Raw genomic sequence first — 17,755 nt, forward strand, 5'->3', positions numbered from 1 at the left:
ATCAACCTCGTCACCCATAGACATCATCTGCCCCATCTCCTTCGGAAGTACCATTGAACGAGGTGAGGTCGGCTCGCCACAACGCTCCTGCAGCTCAGGCATAATCTGCAGCAATGGAGTCACGACCTCGTTGATGAATGCACTCCCAGAGGAAGTCAGCAGCACAGGCCTCGACGATGGACGTGATGTAGCACGAGGGAAGAAATGTCCATAGAGGCTTGCTTCCTGCCCAACTAAAGACCCAATCTGAGGCTCAGGCATCCAAGACATAACTAACACAACCTTTAGTTTGACGAGTGCGGCCTCCACTCTCCCCAAAACACTCCCAACTCGCGCAAGTCAACCGCGAAGCTCAGTGCGAAGTAACTCAGACTCCTCTGCCAACCCGGTTTGCACAGACAAGACAAACTGAAACTTGATGTGATGACTTCACTGGTGGGTGTAGGCGATGGAGTAGGACATTGGTGCGGCGATGTTTGGTGAACATGCTTCTTTGCACAGCAGAAGCGAACGATGTGATCGGATCGAAGGTAGTCCGTGCATCGGATAAGATCCCTGCAAGAGTTTGCGCGATGACCTCGACTGAGGCATCGGAAACATCTGTCTCTCAACCACGCCGGAGGCGGACGCCACACATTGACGGCAGGGCGACGGAAAGCACCGGGAGTCGAGCAACGCCCTCTCGAGATGAGCTGCCAGCCTCCCAACCCATTCCCGCTAATACAATGGCAGATCCTATTTATCACGTTGGTCGATGGATACCGAAGAAATGCGCACCCTCCTCAGCACGTAGGCTAAATGGGCTGGCCCATTACAGTGTTTTTCCGTGTTGTTTTCCAGCTGGTTTTGGGAATGTTCTAGAACCTTCCCTGAACCAGTTTTTTCATTAAAAAATCATGTTTTTCTTCCATTTCATTTTTATTTTCAGTTTTTTTTTGTTTTAATTTGCGAATGCTTTTATGTGCTTTTTCTTTCATTTTTATGTTTTCTTTCGTTTTATTCTTCTCTTTTCATTTTTCCACATTAAAATTCTGAACAGTTTTTTAATTCATTAATATTTTGAATTTGTGATCTTTTTTTAAATCTGGGGATAATTTTTCAAATTCGCAAGTATTTTTTGAATTCATGAACATTTGTCAAACATTTTTTTGAATTGAGGAACATTTTTTAAATTCATATGGTTTTCAAAAATTCGGTAACAAGTTTTGAAATTTGTGCAAAAAATTCAATCGACGAACATTTTTTCATTTGATTGTGTGGAATAGAAATATTTAGATTAATAACACGTGAACCAAAGTTAAAAACATATACAATATTATGTATGTTGGTAAAATGTTTATTGAATATAAATAGAATAATAGAACGAAAATTATTTTTCCATGGATGGTTGCATGTGGCGGTGGGTCTTTTCTCATGCACGATTGCATGTTGAGATGGTCTTATCCCATCCATAATTGTATGATGACGTAGCTTGCTAGCAGGTTAACGACAGGGGGCGAGCTCGCCATGGACGGCAGGCGGCTGGCCGCAGCAACAGCAGAAGCAGCAGGCCGCAACGCAGCCAGCAGCACTAGCAGCGGCAGCTTCAGCGGTAGCAGAGCAAAAGCGAGCGGTGCGGGGAGCGGCGACAGCAACGGCGAGCAGCTGCAGCAAGAAGCGGCCGCGGCTGGGAGCAGCGCGGGCTGCGCGCGGACGCATGCGGCAGCTGTCGCGGGAGCAGCAGCAACACGGGCGCAGCCGGAGCGGAGTAGGGGCGCGCCTGGGCGCGGGCGGCAGCAACCGGCGGCGGCGGCGAGTGCGAGCGGCCACGGGCGGAGGCAGGCGCAGGAGGCGTGGCCTTGGGCCAGCAGCGGCAGGGGCAAAGCGGCGCGTGAGCGCGGGGCGACGCGCTCGTGGCGCACGAGCTCACAGAGAACTTCGGCAAGGTGGTGGCGGCGGTATACGACGGCAGAATCGAGAGGGGGGGTGGAAGAGGGGATCCGAAGGAGTTGCTCACTACGAGTCCATTGGCGTTCTCGAGGAGGGTCAAGGTGGGCCGGAGCAGTAGGAATCAATGATGGATGCCGGTGATGTACAAGATGAAGATGATGGCGATTGTGAGTGCATGGGCCGCCCTGGCTCGGCTTGGTGCTCGGGACAGACGAATTCGACAGCGGCGGATCTCCATCGGTAGCACGAAGCTTGAGCTAAGGCTGCATATAGGAGTTTCAGCAATGTGAGCCTCACTAAGACCAGAATTATCAAGGAGTTTCTGAATATTGATGTGTAAATGTATTGCCTAGTGTCTTTCGTCAGATCGGCCTTGTAGTTCTATTGGCTAGAGCATGCACTTCTACTCCCTCCGTTTCTTTTTAGTCCGCATATAAGGTTTGGTCAAAGTCAAGCTTTGTAGAGTTTGACTAACTTTATATTAAAAAATATAAACATTCACAATATGAAATTAATATTATCAGATGCACCATGATACGTATTTTCATACTATATAGTTTTAGTATTGCAGATGTTCATATTTTTTTATATAAATGTGGTAAAATTTTGTGTAGTTTGACTTTAATCAAATCTTATATACGGAGTAAAAAGAAACGGAGAGAGTACATGGTATTGGTGTCAAGAGGTGTTGAGTTCAAGACCTGGTTGACTGCAATTAAATTACAGCCCACTTTCGATCTACCCTAGTCTCTTCCATCACTTCTACACTGAACATACTTTGTTATGACTGATCAGTGCCAACATAGTCATCACTGACGAGAAGTTACTGACAGGTCACCAGTCGATCAGTGAAGAGAAATTTTTGCCGGTTAGTGATGACACACTCTATGCTAGTGGATGTCTATTTTTCAGGAAAGAAGCACATGGAATTATTACTGCTAATCCACAATTTTTTTCATGAAAATGAGGCACAATGGTACTTATCAATTTTTAAGGTGATACATACCAGCGAGAAACTATCTTTCCATCCTTTGCATCTGCATGTTGCACACAACTGATAAGTTTTATTCCATCCTTTGCATCCACATGTTGCACACAGCAGATACATTTTATTTTAATGTTTCATGCGGCCACAGAAGCTGCCGAACATTTTACATGGAGTACACACACAAAAATTGGGGAAAAGGGTACATAAAAATATAAACTCGTTACAAACTGCTCCACGAAAGATACTTCACCATGCATAGTTCTTCATTAGCGGACTTGTACACATCGGAATCATATTCAGATCTTCACGCCATCGATGGCTAGTGTCCCTGTGGCATAAGTGTCATGATATTTTTCCATGTAGTCGTGGAGCTTGATCTTCATGTATTGCGCAGGCCTCTTGTCATCCACCAGCTCTGACACCGGCTCAAGCTCTGTCTCTAGCTCCAATGTATAGACCAGGACCAACGACAAGCGCTCTTTCTCTGCATTGGTCACAACCCTATGCACCAGGCTCTTGAAGAACCCATTACTCAAAATCTGCATGCACCAGGATGGAAAATGGAATAGAGAGATGTATCATATCTCAGCTTTACAACCCACAAGACAAGGTCAAACAATTATACATGTAGCTGCCTACAGCCCTACACACACAGTACGTACCTCCATTATATCTCCTACGTTCATGACCAATGCATTTGGAACGATGGGCACGTTGTACCAGACGCCGTTTTTCTGAAGCTGGAGCCCCTCAGCGTCGGCGAAGTTGACTGTGATTATGGAGCCGTCGATGTGGGCCTTGAGGCCCAAGACGTGGTCCGGCCTTGGACACTGAGGGTAGTAGTTGAATATAGCTTGGGTGATGGAGTTGTCGCCGATCATGTTTACCAGGTGTTCCTCTTGTAAATTGAGTATCTTGGCCATGTTTCGAAAGACAAGGTTAGCCGCCGCTTTGCACTTGATGGTGTACTCAGACAGGATGTCTCTGCACAATTATGGATGGTAATTAAGACAATTGTATTGGGTTACTCATCAACTGCCGGAGCACTGACGTATAAGTTTGAGAAAATAGATGCCGCTTTAGGCATGCATGATGCATGATCAGAGTCTCCAGCAGCATGTACCATGTACTCCCTCTGTAAAGAAATATGGTAAAAGCCTAGAGCTAGACGGCAAGTACCTGAAAGAAGGGGGTTGTGTTGGCCACAGTCTGTAGGTTCTCAGGGACTCGGGTTCCACTAGGAGATTGAGCCGGTCGTTCCAGTCAAGGACCTGATTCTCTTTCACGACCATGTCGTTACCGTATCCATCCATGCCCAGCTTCTCGCCGTCGACAATGTTTGAGTACTTCTGTTTCTCTTCCAGCGGGAGGTTGAAGAACTCTCTCGTAACCTTCATCGCCTCGGCAAGAAAGCTAGGCTCCATTCCATGTCCAACAGCCCGGAGAAACATCGGCCGGAGATGAGACGGTGACCACTAGCTTCATCACAATCACATGAAAGAAATGACAACGCAAAGAAGTTTAATTACCAGGAAGAGGTCCCAGTTCTCCAAGGCGGACCGCAGCTTGTCGAACTCTTCGGCGCTGCCGGCAGACAGCCGGCTGAGGTCGATGATGGGGATGGGCTCGGGCATCTCGGAGACCGCCGCGGCAGGACGGTCTTGCACAGGAAGGACGTACTGGCTCGGTGGCTCCTGCACGCCGGCGCCCACCAGCTCTTGCACGATCGGAGGTACCTCGAGAACCTTGAATTGCTGGTCATAAGAAGCCATGGTTGCTTGCTGTGCTGTTAGTTTTGAGCTTCCTCTTTGGTAGTTCGATCTATATATAGGCATATTATAGTAAGGAGGAACGTTTTTTTTCTGTGCGCACTGTGCAGTACGGCTATCATTTCTCCGTTGATGATTTTTCTTGTACTGCACTATTCCACTTAACTGGTCGCTGGCATATTAGAAAGGAACTGGTCGCTGGCTGGTCCTGTTTGTCTGGATTGTCTGAACCTTTCCATATCCAGAGTTTTTTTTCCCCAAACAGTCCATGCATGCAGACAACTAGGAAGATTTGGGAACATCCTATGAGAATTCTCTCACCAACCTCATTGCCCCATTATCTCCAGCTTCACACGCAGCCGGTCTAGGGCTGTACTGATGGGTTTTTTTTTTTTTGCGAATAGGCTGTACTGATGTAGCCAGTCGTTAGTGAGAATCCATATATCCTTATCTATATTTATATCTATATATACCTATACTTATACTTACCTACTATTAAAGAGAATAGGTATTCTTGATTTGGTCCCGTTTTTTCGTATCTTCGTCCGTCATGATCGATTGTTTTTGGCTTCTGGTCTGTTCACCCATCGCTTGGTTGGGCCTCAGCCCGTTAAATTAAACACGGCTGAACCGTGCGCTGTAAGGTACGTACCATCTAGCTACATCACTTTTGTGTTAAATAGAGACACAAAGGTTGGTTTTGTTTAGTCCCACCTCGGTTTCTTGCACACAATATAACCAGTTTATATACATTTTTAAGTTTCCTGGTTATTAAGGAGTTGTCCCAAAAATAAAGAAAGAAGATTCAAGGAAGGAAAGGAAATCGAGAAACGGAAAATAATTGAGGGAAAAATCATGCCACCTTTGAAAAAGTAAATAAGGAAAGCAAATTAAGGGGAAATCGTGCGATTGTGTGCTCAAAGAGGTGTGAGACCTTCGAGCCATTGCCAGCCACACATGGGTGGACTGCATGAGGCAAGAATGAAGCAGCATAAGGCCACACACCAATGTGTTGCAGCCTACTGAAAGACAAGATCAAGCATATACATGTTGAGGCCGTGCTAGCCTGTGGATGAGCTTGCCCAGCTAAATATGAGTTGTCATTCAAAAAAAGAATGAGTCAGACTAACTCCACAAGGTCACAGTAGTATCTTTGGCATAGGGGGCTAAACCTGATTTTTTTGTGTGAGCTTTTGACGCCCGACAAAACCACAGTTGTTGAAATTCTAATGCAAGGCCTGCTTCCTGCTGCGCTGGGGATTTTTCTATGTCCATGTTGAGTTGTCGGTTGAACTAAGAATGTTAACGAAAAAATAAATATCATATATAACTTTGTTTTTAACAAGAACCGTGGTGAGCCCCAAACACTATTTTAGTACAATATTTTTAAAATCTAGAAAATATCCAAATATCCCCACTCGAACAAGCCCAAAAATATAATAGTTATTGCGAAGGTATGCTATCTCTCTCCGAATTTTGTGACCGGTATTGGCTAAACTTTACCGAGTTCCTAATTTCTTTTAAGGAGAAGTATGTTGATGTAGGTAAAGAAATATTCTATAAGATTAGCATGTCCTATTTCGACAATTTTGGATCTTAAAAAAATTGACTAAAATTTGCATGAACAATGAATGTATTTTTGCACATATTATTATAAATAAATTTGAATATAAACTGTTTTTTCCCGTTGCAACGCACGGGTATTTGTGCTAGTCTATATAATAAACTGTCCAAGAGAAAGAAAAGTCCAACCTAGCGCTGCTCGTTCTCCGCGTGGATATGGTGCCACTTGCCCAAAGAGAAAAGAAGATCAATCTTTGCGCTGCTATCTCGCTGAATTGTCATCGAACTTCCAGAGAAAAATCCAGAATTTTTTTTGAACGGTCTCTTTTTTTTTGAACGGTGATATTTATATTGGACAATCATAAAATATAGAAATAACAATAAAACTTATATTTCCTCGGGTCAAACTTCCTCTCTATTAACACGGAAGTTTTTCCAGATATACAAAATAATAATTCAATCAGTTCTAGAACCCTGTCATCTGCCCGGCTGCTCCTAGCAATAGGATCACAACACTCTACCCACGCGGCAGGCTCTTCCCAAGTCAAATGGGAATTGAGAAAATTAAATCTCTTTCGAATGGTCAACAACAATAACAAAACGATCCCACTTTGAACATATTCTGAAGGAAAAAAAAACACAGAAACAAGAATTGTTCTTGTAATCACGCTATTCAATCCTATCCACTTTAACTAAATCTGATCAATTTGCTCAGCATCAACCATTTCAACATTGAACAAATGCATGCATGAAGAATACAAGAGAAATCATTGTTACCTCACTCCACAAAAAAAAGAGCCTAGGGTTCCTCTGCCTCCCGTCGACGCTGCTGCCGGTCTGTCTCGTCTTAGGTGACCTTAGACCATGGGGCGCAGTGGATCTCGGCCCTTGCCGACGGGAGGGCTTCGTTTTTAAAATGTTTCTTCGAGTTTTGTGATAGTCCATGTCCTACTCAGGAAGACGAGATGGTGGCAGCTTTTTTAAGATGGAATAAGATTCTCCTCGCCTATCCCTCGTCCCACAGATGTGTCTAGCATCGTCGATGGGCGTGTGGAGGTGTGTCTCCGGTGGTTATGCCCATGGTAGGTCTGCTCGGATCTGTTCGTCTACGTTCGTGTCGCTTCAGGTTGGATCCTTTCGATCTAGGCTACTCTTCGTCGGCGGCGGTTGCTGTTCCGGTGCGCTGGTCCTATGTGGTCTTAGCACGGCGACTTCCCGACTGTCTACAATAAATTTTTCCTGGCTCCTGCGAGGGAGGGGCGATGACGGTAGCGCGTCTTCGGCTTGCTTCAGTGCTTGTAGTCGTCGTTAGATGGTTTACGGATACGGATATAATTTTTATTATTTTCGTTGTTCTATCAAAAGGCTTTCGCCCCGCTATGTTGATATAGCAACCACCCTACCATGATTGAAGATAAATAGATCGAAAGTTAAAAAAAATGCATACAGCCAATTCAATTTCAAGTCGTTGAACTACAACCGTGCAGCTGCAGCAAAATGGAAGAACCGCGATTCACGGCCCATTCCTTGTGTTTACAAGTTCTAATTGGTCAAATGATCCACGGGTACCAAAGAATATGCCGTTGGTGTTTTGGAACCGATGTCATTGAACAGCGAATTGTCATTTCCCAACTCAAATGCAAGTTTTTCTTTTTCTTTTTTTAGGGAAAGGCCATCATGGCTAGCTTTATTTATAATTTAACCAACGTTTACATCGTCCGCTAAAAGTTCCAAAATAAATGCCGGAGGTGAGTCCAACCACAAGTTCAGTGGATCTACACGTCCATTTTACGCTAGCACATGAGCTACCATATTAGATTCACGATTACAATGCTTTAAAATGATCTTCCCGAAATTGAGTAACAGTAACCGGCAATCCTCCAGAATTGGAGCTGCTATTGTGGAGTGGCCTGTATTTTGCTGTAGACTTTCGACAAGATTCAAACAGTCCATCTGTACCAGAATGGAGTTGCAGCCAACAGAATTAGCAAGTTTTAGACCTTCTACTAGGGCTGCAGCTTCGGCACTAAAAGCATCTGGCACATGATCAAGCTTTGCTGTAGCCGCACAGACGAACATACCCGCACTATCTCGGATGACTGCATCACACGCACCCATATTATCATCATCCGAAAACGCAGCATCAACATTCAGAGCCAGTTGATTTTGTAGAGGTTTTTTCCATCTGTTCAAATGCGGAGTTACAGGCATTTTACACGACGCCCGTACAAAATTCAGAGCTAAAGCTCGGATAGCCTGACCCGTCCGCGTGGGAGGTTGAACTGGTTCCTGTCGAACAATAAGCCTCCGTTGCCACCATAAGTACCAACTCGCGATAGATACCAGCTCAGGTAGCTCCACCACATCCATGTAGTTTATTTGGTGCGTGGAGTCACAAAGAAGAATCTCCAGTATCTCTGCACCTGTACGCCCTGGCACTGCTAGTTTGGTCATGAGTTCATGCAGTCCAAGACTTGTCCAAATCTCTTTGGCTCGCCCACATTTAAAAAGCAAATGCGCTGTGTCTTCAGCAAACAGAGAGCATATAGGACATTGTGCAGAGTTTAAGATATGTTTGTTTGCTAAAACACAGCAGCATGGTATAGCATTGTGTAGGCATCTCCACAAGAATATTTTTACCTTACCCGGGACTTTCAAACTCCATAGCCTCTTCCATACTGGATGAGGGCAGGATCCTTGTACGCCGAATAGATTTGCATTTTTTGATTCATAACTGACCTCCCACTGTTTATAATACGCAGACCGGACGCTAAAAATGCCCGACTTGGTGAGGTGCCAGGCTATAAAATCCTCTGTATCATACTGATAGATTGGAATTTGTAGAATCCTTTCCGCATCTATATGCCAGAAGTTATCCTGAATCAAAGTTTCATCCCAGTCACCATTAGATGGATCTATGAGCTCATTGACTATAGTAAGGAGACAGTTACCTCTTGGAGTAATAATCTTCCTCGAACTACTGTTGGGGATCCAACAATCATCCCAGATATTGATTTTCAAACCGTTTCCCACTCTCCAAATGCAACCATTCTTAACTGTTTGAATGCCTGACCATATGCTCTGCCATATATAAGATGATACCTTTTTTAGAGCACAATTCAAAAGATCACCAGAAGGATAATATTTGGCTCTCAACACCTTTGCACAAAGGGAGTCATAATTTTCAATAAGCCTCCAGCACTGTTTGGCAAGCATTGCTAGATTAAAACTGTGGATATCCCGGAAACCCATACCTCCCCAAAGCTTGGGTATGCACATCTTCCACCAAGCGAACCAATGTAATTTGCGTTGGTCCTCTCCGTCACCCCACCAAAAATGTGATATAGTATCAGTGATCCCCTTGTAGATTTTCTTCGGGAATTTGAATACACTCATTGCAGATTTTCTATTTACTTCAGCCCAAATGCAAGTTTTTCTTAACGCCAGTACGCGTGGCGCTTGTTTGGCTTAAGTTCAGTGGTGTTGGACCACAAAGCCGTCGTTATCCCCATAAATTTATAAGGATTTTCTTACCCAGTATGCGGCGTGGCGGGTTAGTATGGTCATGTTCAACACCAAAATGGCTGGCCCTCTCAGCAAAATGGTCAGATTTGGTTGAAACTTCAAACTACGATTATTGTTTGCTGGGCTTCCTGGTAAGTGCCACACATCAGGTACGAGTATAAGCCAACTCCAAACATTTTTGATGGCAAATTTAGTTACGTGAGTATGGAAACTTTAGTTGACAAGCATGACAACTTCGTGCTTCAGTTTATTTTTGACAGAAACTTGTCGTGTGTCACTGAAATTTGTCATCCTTACATCACTGAAATTGTCATGAAAAAATGACAAGACTGGAATGCCATGACCCTGACGTGTGGCATTATTATTTGGGTTAAAGAAAAGGTCATGATACCTGCGCGGCTGCCTTTTCCCACCCACACTAGCCACACAACGCGGAATCCTATTCCGCGCGTAGGTCACTACTACACGCTACATAGCAACCTAGCGTGTACCCCTCTAGTGCACCTGGTCCTCTGCTAGGCCGACCCATTTCGGTTTTTCCCATACTGGTTTTAGTTATGTTCTAGAACCTTCCCTGAACCGGTTACTTTTTCATTGTTTTTTCTTCCTTTGCTTTTTAGTTTTTCCTTCCTATTTTTCATTTATTCTTTTCTTTTCTGTTTCTCTTTTTTTTGCGAACATATTTTTAGATTCGTGATTTTTTTCCTTTTTTCTTCCTATTCACAATATGAGTATGGCCTTTTGTTCATAACACTGAACAACTATTGTTTTCTCATGAACAAGCTCCTTGCAATTTCTATGCAATGGGCTAAAGTGTACAAAACTCCAAAGTGAATTATAACAATAAATACAAAGGTAATATGCTGATTAAAAAGTATCATAACTTTTGCAAAGTTTTCACCAGATATTTTAACCTCATTATTTATTGGTCATTTAGGTCATAGTAGTTATTGCATCAATTCGCAACAACATGCAATCACGTCGGTATCCTTGTGATCAACTTTTAACCACAATCCCGGAAAATTAGTGTTCAACAATTTAATCAAAATTCCCAAAAAATACACTTACTTGACCAACTTTCTCTACATCTTATAACTTGTATGACATTCATAACTGAGTTGGGCATTCCAGTTTTCTTTCTTTCTGTCTTTTTACTTCTTATAGTTTTACTTCCAATATTTCTCCGAATCACAGAAGAAGTATCCGACTTTAAGAGTGGCGTGAGCCCCAAACTTTCCTAGGTGTGTAAGTCTCATTACATCCTTCAAATTTGTTCTTTCTCTTTAAGTTTTCACCATCAACTGACGACTGATCTTTTTCCGGATCCTATGCATTCCAGTCTTATACCTAGTTGAATGCTTCACTAGAACTTGCAAGCAAATACTTCTTTAGATATCACATATCTTTTAATCTTTTTTGTTTCTGAAAACAATTTCAGTTTCAAGAATATCACATGACTATCCCAAACATTTTTAAGTTCAGATTTCTTGGAAGCAAGTAGTCCGTAATAGGATTCTAGCCTTTTGGATCGAAAGACGTGAGTCTCATCATCCATGACATCTGTGGGAGAGAATTGAAAGCACGCAATAGGACAAAATCATTCTCGACACTTTAGAGGACGAGCATCTCATTAAGTTTACCAATTGTAAAGATTCAACCAGATAAAAAATAGCTAATCAATTTCAACAAGAACGATGGATCTGCGAGCCATTATTCCACAACCATTATGCAAGCTACACAGAAATGTTCATAATTAGTTGCACAAATGATTAAACTTAACTAATTCATAATTGTGCTCCCACTCAAATCAATATCTCTCATAATTAATTTTGAGTGATTCAAGACCCATATTTAATTCACCGCCATTCATGTTGACATCACTGATGACGTGAACTTCAATCGGCAGGCCAACTTGGTGATCAAATCTCAACGTGACTCTTGTTCATCTTTAGATGCTTCGTGCTCCGAGCTCAGGACAACTGCTAGAACTTCAAGAGAACCAAGTGTTTCCATCATGAGGTCTGACCTTCACTCGGCTTACACCTCACGATCCGTTCATACTCATGTGGGCATGACGTACCCGGGAATGCTACGAGTTATAGACGGTTGCTACACTAGAAAGAGCACTAAAAACTTGATATTTTCAGTGAGAGATCACCCTAATAAAAACGGCCACTGCACAATCAAAAGGGTGCAATCAGAAAGGGATAAACGTCTTAGGAAATTCATAATAGCATGATATGGTATAGCCCTTGGCGCTGGGGATGTCTTCATGGTCCTCCAGGGTCTTCATGAAACTTCTCTGAAGTGCTGTCGTGGCAACAATCTTGATCCCATCCGCCTGGTGAAGCCTCCTTGCGTCGGGGTCCTCCGTAACATGTCTGTCACTCCCGTCAATAAAAAAGTTAAAATAACGAGGTTGACACGTGGGTCATTAAAGTGACAATCCTTTGGCTCTAGCCATCATGTTGTACTATGACGCGAGGCCACTTAACGTTACATCATATAAGCATCTCATACATAAATTCATTATCATGACGAAGGCTATACCACATCACATGCATCCTGCAAAACCAAGTTAGATGGCCTCTAATTGGTTTGGGAAATTTAAATTTACGTGGCTTCTATGGTTAACGAAGAACACTAGCTACCTATGTCCACCATCAAGTATGATTATTCTTCTTGCTAGATTAACTTTGGGGTGTGTGTGAGGGAAGAGACTTAACTAAAAATCTCTAGCCTCACACTAAAATTCGTCCAAATGCGTGACCCCTATGAAGATCAAACATCTCCATGCCCTCTCGTGTTTGCGATGGTTTACTATTCTTTACTATGATGTAGCCCAAAGAACTGTGAACAAATCATTGATAGCGAGAGTCAATCGATTGTCAGATCTCTGTAGAAAGCTATATCATGCTGCCCACGAACAAAACTGAAGCAACACTCGTGGGAAGCAAACAAGAACATCAAGTAGAAGATCTTATCTTTTACTCGCACAATTTAAGCTCTAGAACTCATCTAGTTCTTAATCCTTTTGGCAATTCATTACTAAAATTTGTGTGCAATACCCTCACAATCACATGTGATCTAGATCGAAACCTGCATCTACTCATAGAACCGTTCATGATGCCACTATTGGAAAACGTAGTAGAAAACAAAAAAAATCGCCCTACGGTCAAGGTCCCGGATCACTATGAAGATGTATTCGAGGTTAGATCGGATCGTTAACAACTTTGAGATGCAGCCAAAACCATGGTTCACCTTCGAGCCAGGACCCTAGAATGCCTGCTTAAATTACCGCCAGCCCCCTGGGCCTTGAGGCTAGCCCAATGTCATGCCTCTCGTGTGATGGGACCCCCCGGACTATTGTATCGTCACCAATGCCACAGGTGCATCCGGCTCGTTCACGCTTCCAAGCCCAAGAATTCCTAAATAGGAGTTTGTAGGAAGAAATGGTGGCCAATATACTAAAGGGGTCCAAAGCAAATGATCGCATCAGATACGACCATGCTAGGTCATACCGGCAGTTGTAGCAGGCTTAGAAAGTTGCGAAATCGCCCAAATCTTTCGTGATTCTTCATGGACTTCGTCTCTGTTTGTTCCCATGTTTTCCTTGACCACCAAAGGAGGTATTGGGATTGGATTTGGCTCATCTAGAGCCCTTTGATAAAAAAGGGAGGAGCTACATCAACGGAGGAGACTCGAGGTGGCCTCCTATATATGCACCTCCAACACTAGTCATCGAGCATCTTTGCCAACCATTGTGATCCAAGATCGATATCCATAACCTCAATTGTTGCTCCAAGACCACCTCCATAGATGAAGGGACAAGATGAGAATAAGGAAGAGGAGGCTTCACCACTACGTCGCACTGGCCTTCAGGCCGGTGCCATATCCACCAACACCGCCATGCCTTTCTCTTTCCTTGACTCGGTGTCAGCTTGTATCATGTCTGTCCCTTCTATGTTTCCCCTTTTAATGTTTGAGTAGTTGTATTAGTTCTTGAGGATATGGATGACTTCCATGATTAGAATTGAATTCCTATAAGAGATCATATCATCCTCTTTTCTATGTGTTTGAGTAGTTGTATTAGTTCTTGAGGATATTAATTTCCTCATGATGTTATGAAGGTCGACCACTCAACACTAGCCACTTTTGTCTTGAGGGATTTATTATTGGTGTGACGGTAGGCTCGCGAAGGTTTGTAGTGATAGTACCTATCTCCCTCCTTCCCTGAACATTGAAATAAGGGAATAACAGAAAACCCTAAAGCTGTATGTCGCGTTCATGGGAAAGCCCTTAATCACCATTGTGAAAACCGGCATGGGGAAACTAAAGGAAATATGCCCTAGAGGCAATAATAAAGTTGTTATTTTATATTTCCTTATTCATGATAAATGTTTATTATTCATGGTAGAATTGTATTGATTGGAAACCTAAATACATGTGTGAATACATAGACAAACACCGTGTCCCTAGTGAGCCTCTACTTGACTAGCTCGTTGATCAAAGATGGTTAAGGTTTCCTAGACATGGACATGAATTGTCATTTGATAACGAGATCACATCATTAGGAGAATGATGTGATGGACAAGACCCATCAGTTAGCTTAGCATTATGATCGTTCAGTTTTATTGCTATTGCTTTCTTCCTGTCAAATACATATTCCTTCGACTATGAGATTATGCAACTTCCGGATACCGGAGGAATGCCTTGTGTGCAATCAAACATCACAGCGTAACTGGGTGATTATAAAGATGATCTACATGTATCTCTGAAGGTGTTTGTTGAGTTGGCATAGATCGAGATTAGTATTTGTCACTCCGAGTATCGGAGAGGTATCTTGTCAGAGCCCTAGAATTTCATTGCAAATAGTTGCACAAGCATCCATGCATCATGTCCAAATTTCTTTGAAAGTTGAAATGGGGATTGTTCAAACCCTAACACCAAATGAATTCAACTAGGTTCAATAAAAATATTTTCAATGAACCCAAATGCCCTTTAGAAAAGTCCATGATTTTTGTTAAAGGTGAAAACCTCTGCCAAAAATGATGTACATATTTCTAGGCCATTCTGGATTTTTGAATTAAATCTTATTGTATTTGACTTTGGGCATTTAAATACTATAAATAATTTAAATGTTCAAATAATGTTGGAACTATTTTTGGGCCACTGAAATAATTCAGCAAGTGTCCAGGAATATTTTCAGGATTCATAGAAGTGATTTGGTGTTGCTACTAAATCAGAAACAAATTTGCAAATTAGAAAACAGAACAAAGTAGAAATTAAAAGAGAGAAAGAGAGAGAGAACTCACCGCGGCCCAGCTTACCTAGAGGCCCAGCAGAGGCCCAGCCCACTGGCCTTTGCCAGTCACCACCTACCTCCCGCCAGGAGGACAGCGCGCGCGTGGCCGCCCCGTGCGAGCACGCGCCCCGCCACCTCCTGCTTCCCGCCACTGCCTCGACGCGTCTGGACGACGCCACGCATCACCCCAGACCCTCTCGCCCACTCCCTTGTCCTCGTCCCCTCCTCTCTCTCGCTCGACACCTCATGCCCGTGCGAGCTCGCCGACGCCGATCGCCGTACCCATAGCCAGAGCCACCCCCTCGCCTCTCCGTCACGTCCCCGAGCTCCGCATCGTCGTCCTCTTCCTCCATGCTGAGCCAAGCAACCAGGGAAGCACCGCATCGCCGTCCCTGACGTCTTCTTCAACCTCGGTGCCGGCGATCCCCGCCGCTTGATTCATCGCGTCCAGAGCTTCCCCGGCCCGCCGTCTGCACCGGCCGACTCACCGTGAGCCACTGACCTTCTCCCCTAACTCAGCATGCTCGTCCCCATGCCGTAGCGTCATTCCCCACGAGCACCGAAGCCGCCGTCCGCCATTGCTGCTGCACGCATAGCCCACGTGCTCCCCTGGCCTCACCATGCTGCTCTTAGTGCTCCCCGTGTCTAGCAGGTGCTGCCCAGCCTCTCCATTTGCTCACTGATGCACCGTAGCGACACGCCCGTGCACCACCGAACACCACCACCGCCAAAGCTCGTCGCCGGCATGAGTTCCGGTGAACCCGCGACCTCCCACTTGGTTCTCTGGATGCGCGAGAGCAAGGGCTCTCCCCTGGTGCCCTCAGCGTGCCAAGCTGACGCCTCTAGTGCAAGTCTGGCGTGCCCCCCCCCCCCGCCGTGTCTTGTGGTCGCCGTCGGCTGGTCTCCGGTGGCTGACGTGGCACCGTCGTTAGGGACTAATTACCCTGCTAATTAACCCACTCTCCAACTGACATATGGGCCCCGCGCCCAAATTAACCCTGGGATTTATTCCCTCTTTATTTTAGATTAATCCAGTGGCCCCACACGTCAGCTTTGACCCTGCTGACGTGGCCGTTGACCAGGGCCACATGTCAGCTACACTAGCCAGCTCTGTGACACTGACCAGTGGGTCCCACGCATCAGGTTTGACCCGGGCCGTGCCCCGTTGACCAGTTGACGTCATGATGATGTCAGGCTGACGTGGTAATCCTTTTCTGGAATTTAAATAAATCTTAAATGATTTGTTTAATTCGTAAAATATCCAAAACTTTGAAAAATCATAGAAATTCAACCGTAACTCCAAAGAAGATAAATTATATATGAAAAATGATCAGAAAAATCCAATCTATCCATTCATGCTATTTCCATGCATGTTTGAGCAACTTATGCCTGCTGATCAGTTTAAATCAAATGTTGGCATTTAAATAATCACATATGGAGTTTGAATTTGAACCTTTGGTTCAAACCAACTTCATTTAAATCATTGCTAGTAGCATTACCTCAAATCACAGCATATTGCCATGTCATGATCATGCATCATATTGTGCATCGCATTGATTGTGTTCTTCCTTGTTTGCTGGTAATTGTCCCCTCTCAGTAGACGACGTTCCGACGATGAGATCGATGACACCGATGAAGAACTATACTATCTTCAGAAGTGCCAGGCAAGCAAAAACCCCTTGTTCATTCCGATACAATCCTATTCTCTCAGTCCTGCTCGCTTTTACTGCATTAGGACAACAACGATTCAACTATTACATGCTGCGGTAGCTGAACCCCTTTCCTCTGCATGACCTGTCATTGCCACAGTAAATAGATGAAACCCACTAGCATGAGTAGGAGTTGTTTAAGCCCTGATGTGCCTACTCATTCATGCTTGTTTGTCATGCCTGCTACTGCTTAGAGTTGAGTCAGGTCCGATTCATCGGGGATGAATTGGAATGTGGTGAACATGTCCTACTGTTGAGAGCTAAGTGTGTGAACACGATTTGGTAAAGGTAGTGGTGAGAGGCCATGTAGGAGTACATGGTGGGTTGTCTCATTGCAGCCGTCCTCAGGAACTGAGTTCTGTGTTTGTGATCCATGAATAGTTACTACCACACATTGGGCTCCGGGCGCTCCAAGCTCTCTCGACTTATTAATCAACCTGATATCTGTCCAGGAGTTGCAACTAGTTTCTGGTGTTTGTAGGTAGTGTTAGTAGTCTACTAGGTGGTACCCGGTACAAGTGGGCTTGGGACAGACTAGGCACAGTGGCCCGGTGTACCAAGTGGCACCCGGATGGTGGGCTTGGGAACCCTGCTCACATCGTTTGGGGCCATGAGCGACACCCCGGCCGGATCTCCTTGCGGATGGAACCCGAATAGGCGAGAAACCTGGACGAGAGACTTGTGTGATTAGTCAGGTCGTGGCCGACTCCCTCACCAGGCTTACGCTTGAAGGTTGCCGAGATACACGACGTGTACATGGTGGCAAGTGGCGAGAGCGTGTGTCAAGAAGTACACCCCTGCAGGGTTATCACTATCTATTCGAATAGCCGGATTCCTCGGATATGGAAACTTGGACCCCTTGCATAGTTCATAGACAAGTGAAAGTGGATACTCTAAAATGCGCAAGATAAGCGTGAGTGCTATGGATGGCGTTCTCGTAGGGAGACAGGAGCGGATCCATAGTGGT

The 17,755-nt window shown here is 44.4% G+C and overlaps 1 protein-coding gene across 1 annotated transcript; it reads right to left on the minus strand.

Annotated features, from left to right (window-relative positions):
• Positions 1–3,161: 3,161 nt before the first annotated feature.
• On the minus strand, positions 3,162–4,715 carry LOC125512918 (protein SRG1-like). Its single transcript, XM_048677982.1, has 4 exons — positions 4,447–4,715; positions 4,097–4,356; positions 3,580–3,901; positions 3,162–3,456 (listed from the first exon to the last, which is right to left on the minus strand). The coding sequence occupies exons 1-4, from the start codon at positions 4,687–4,689 to the stop codon at positions 3,214–3,216; spliced, it is 1,068 nt and encodes a 355-aa protein (XP_048533939.1). The 5' UTR covers positions 4,690–4,715; the 3' UTR covers positions 3,162–3,213.
• Positions 4,716–17,755: the final 13,040 nt, after the last annotated feature.

The sequence above is a fragment of the Triticum urartu genome, chromosome 6 (genome assembly GCF_003073215.2).
Source record: "Triticum urartu cultivar G1812 chromosome 6, Tu2.1, whole genome shotgun sequence".
In the NCBI taxonomy this organism is placed as follows: Eukaryota; Viridiplantae; Streptophyta; class Magnoliopsida; order Poales; family Poaceae; genus Triticum; species Triticum urartu.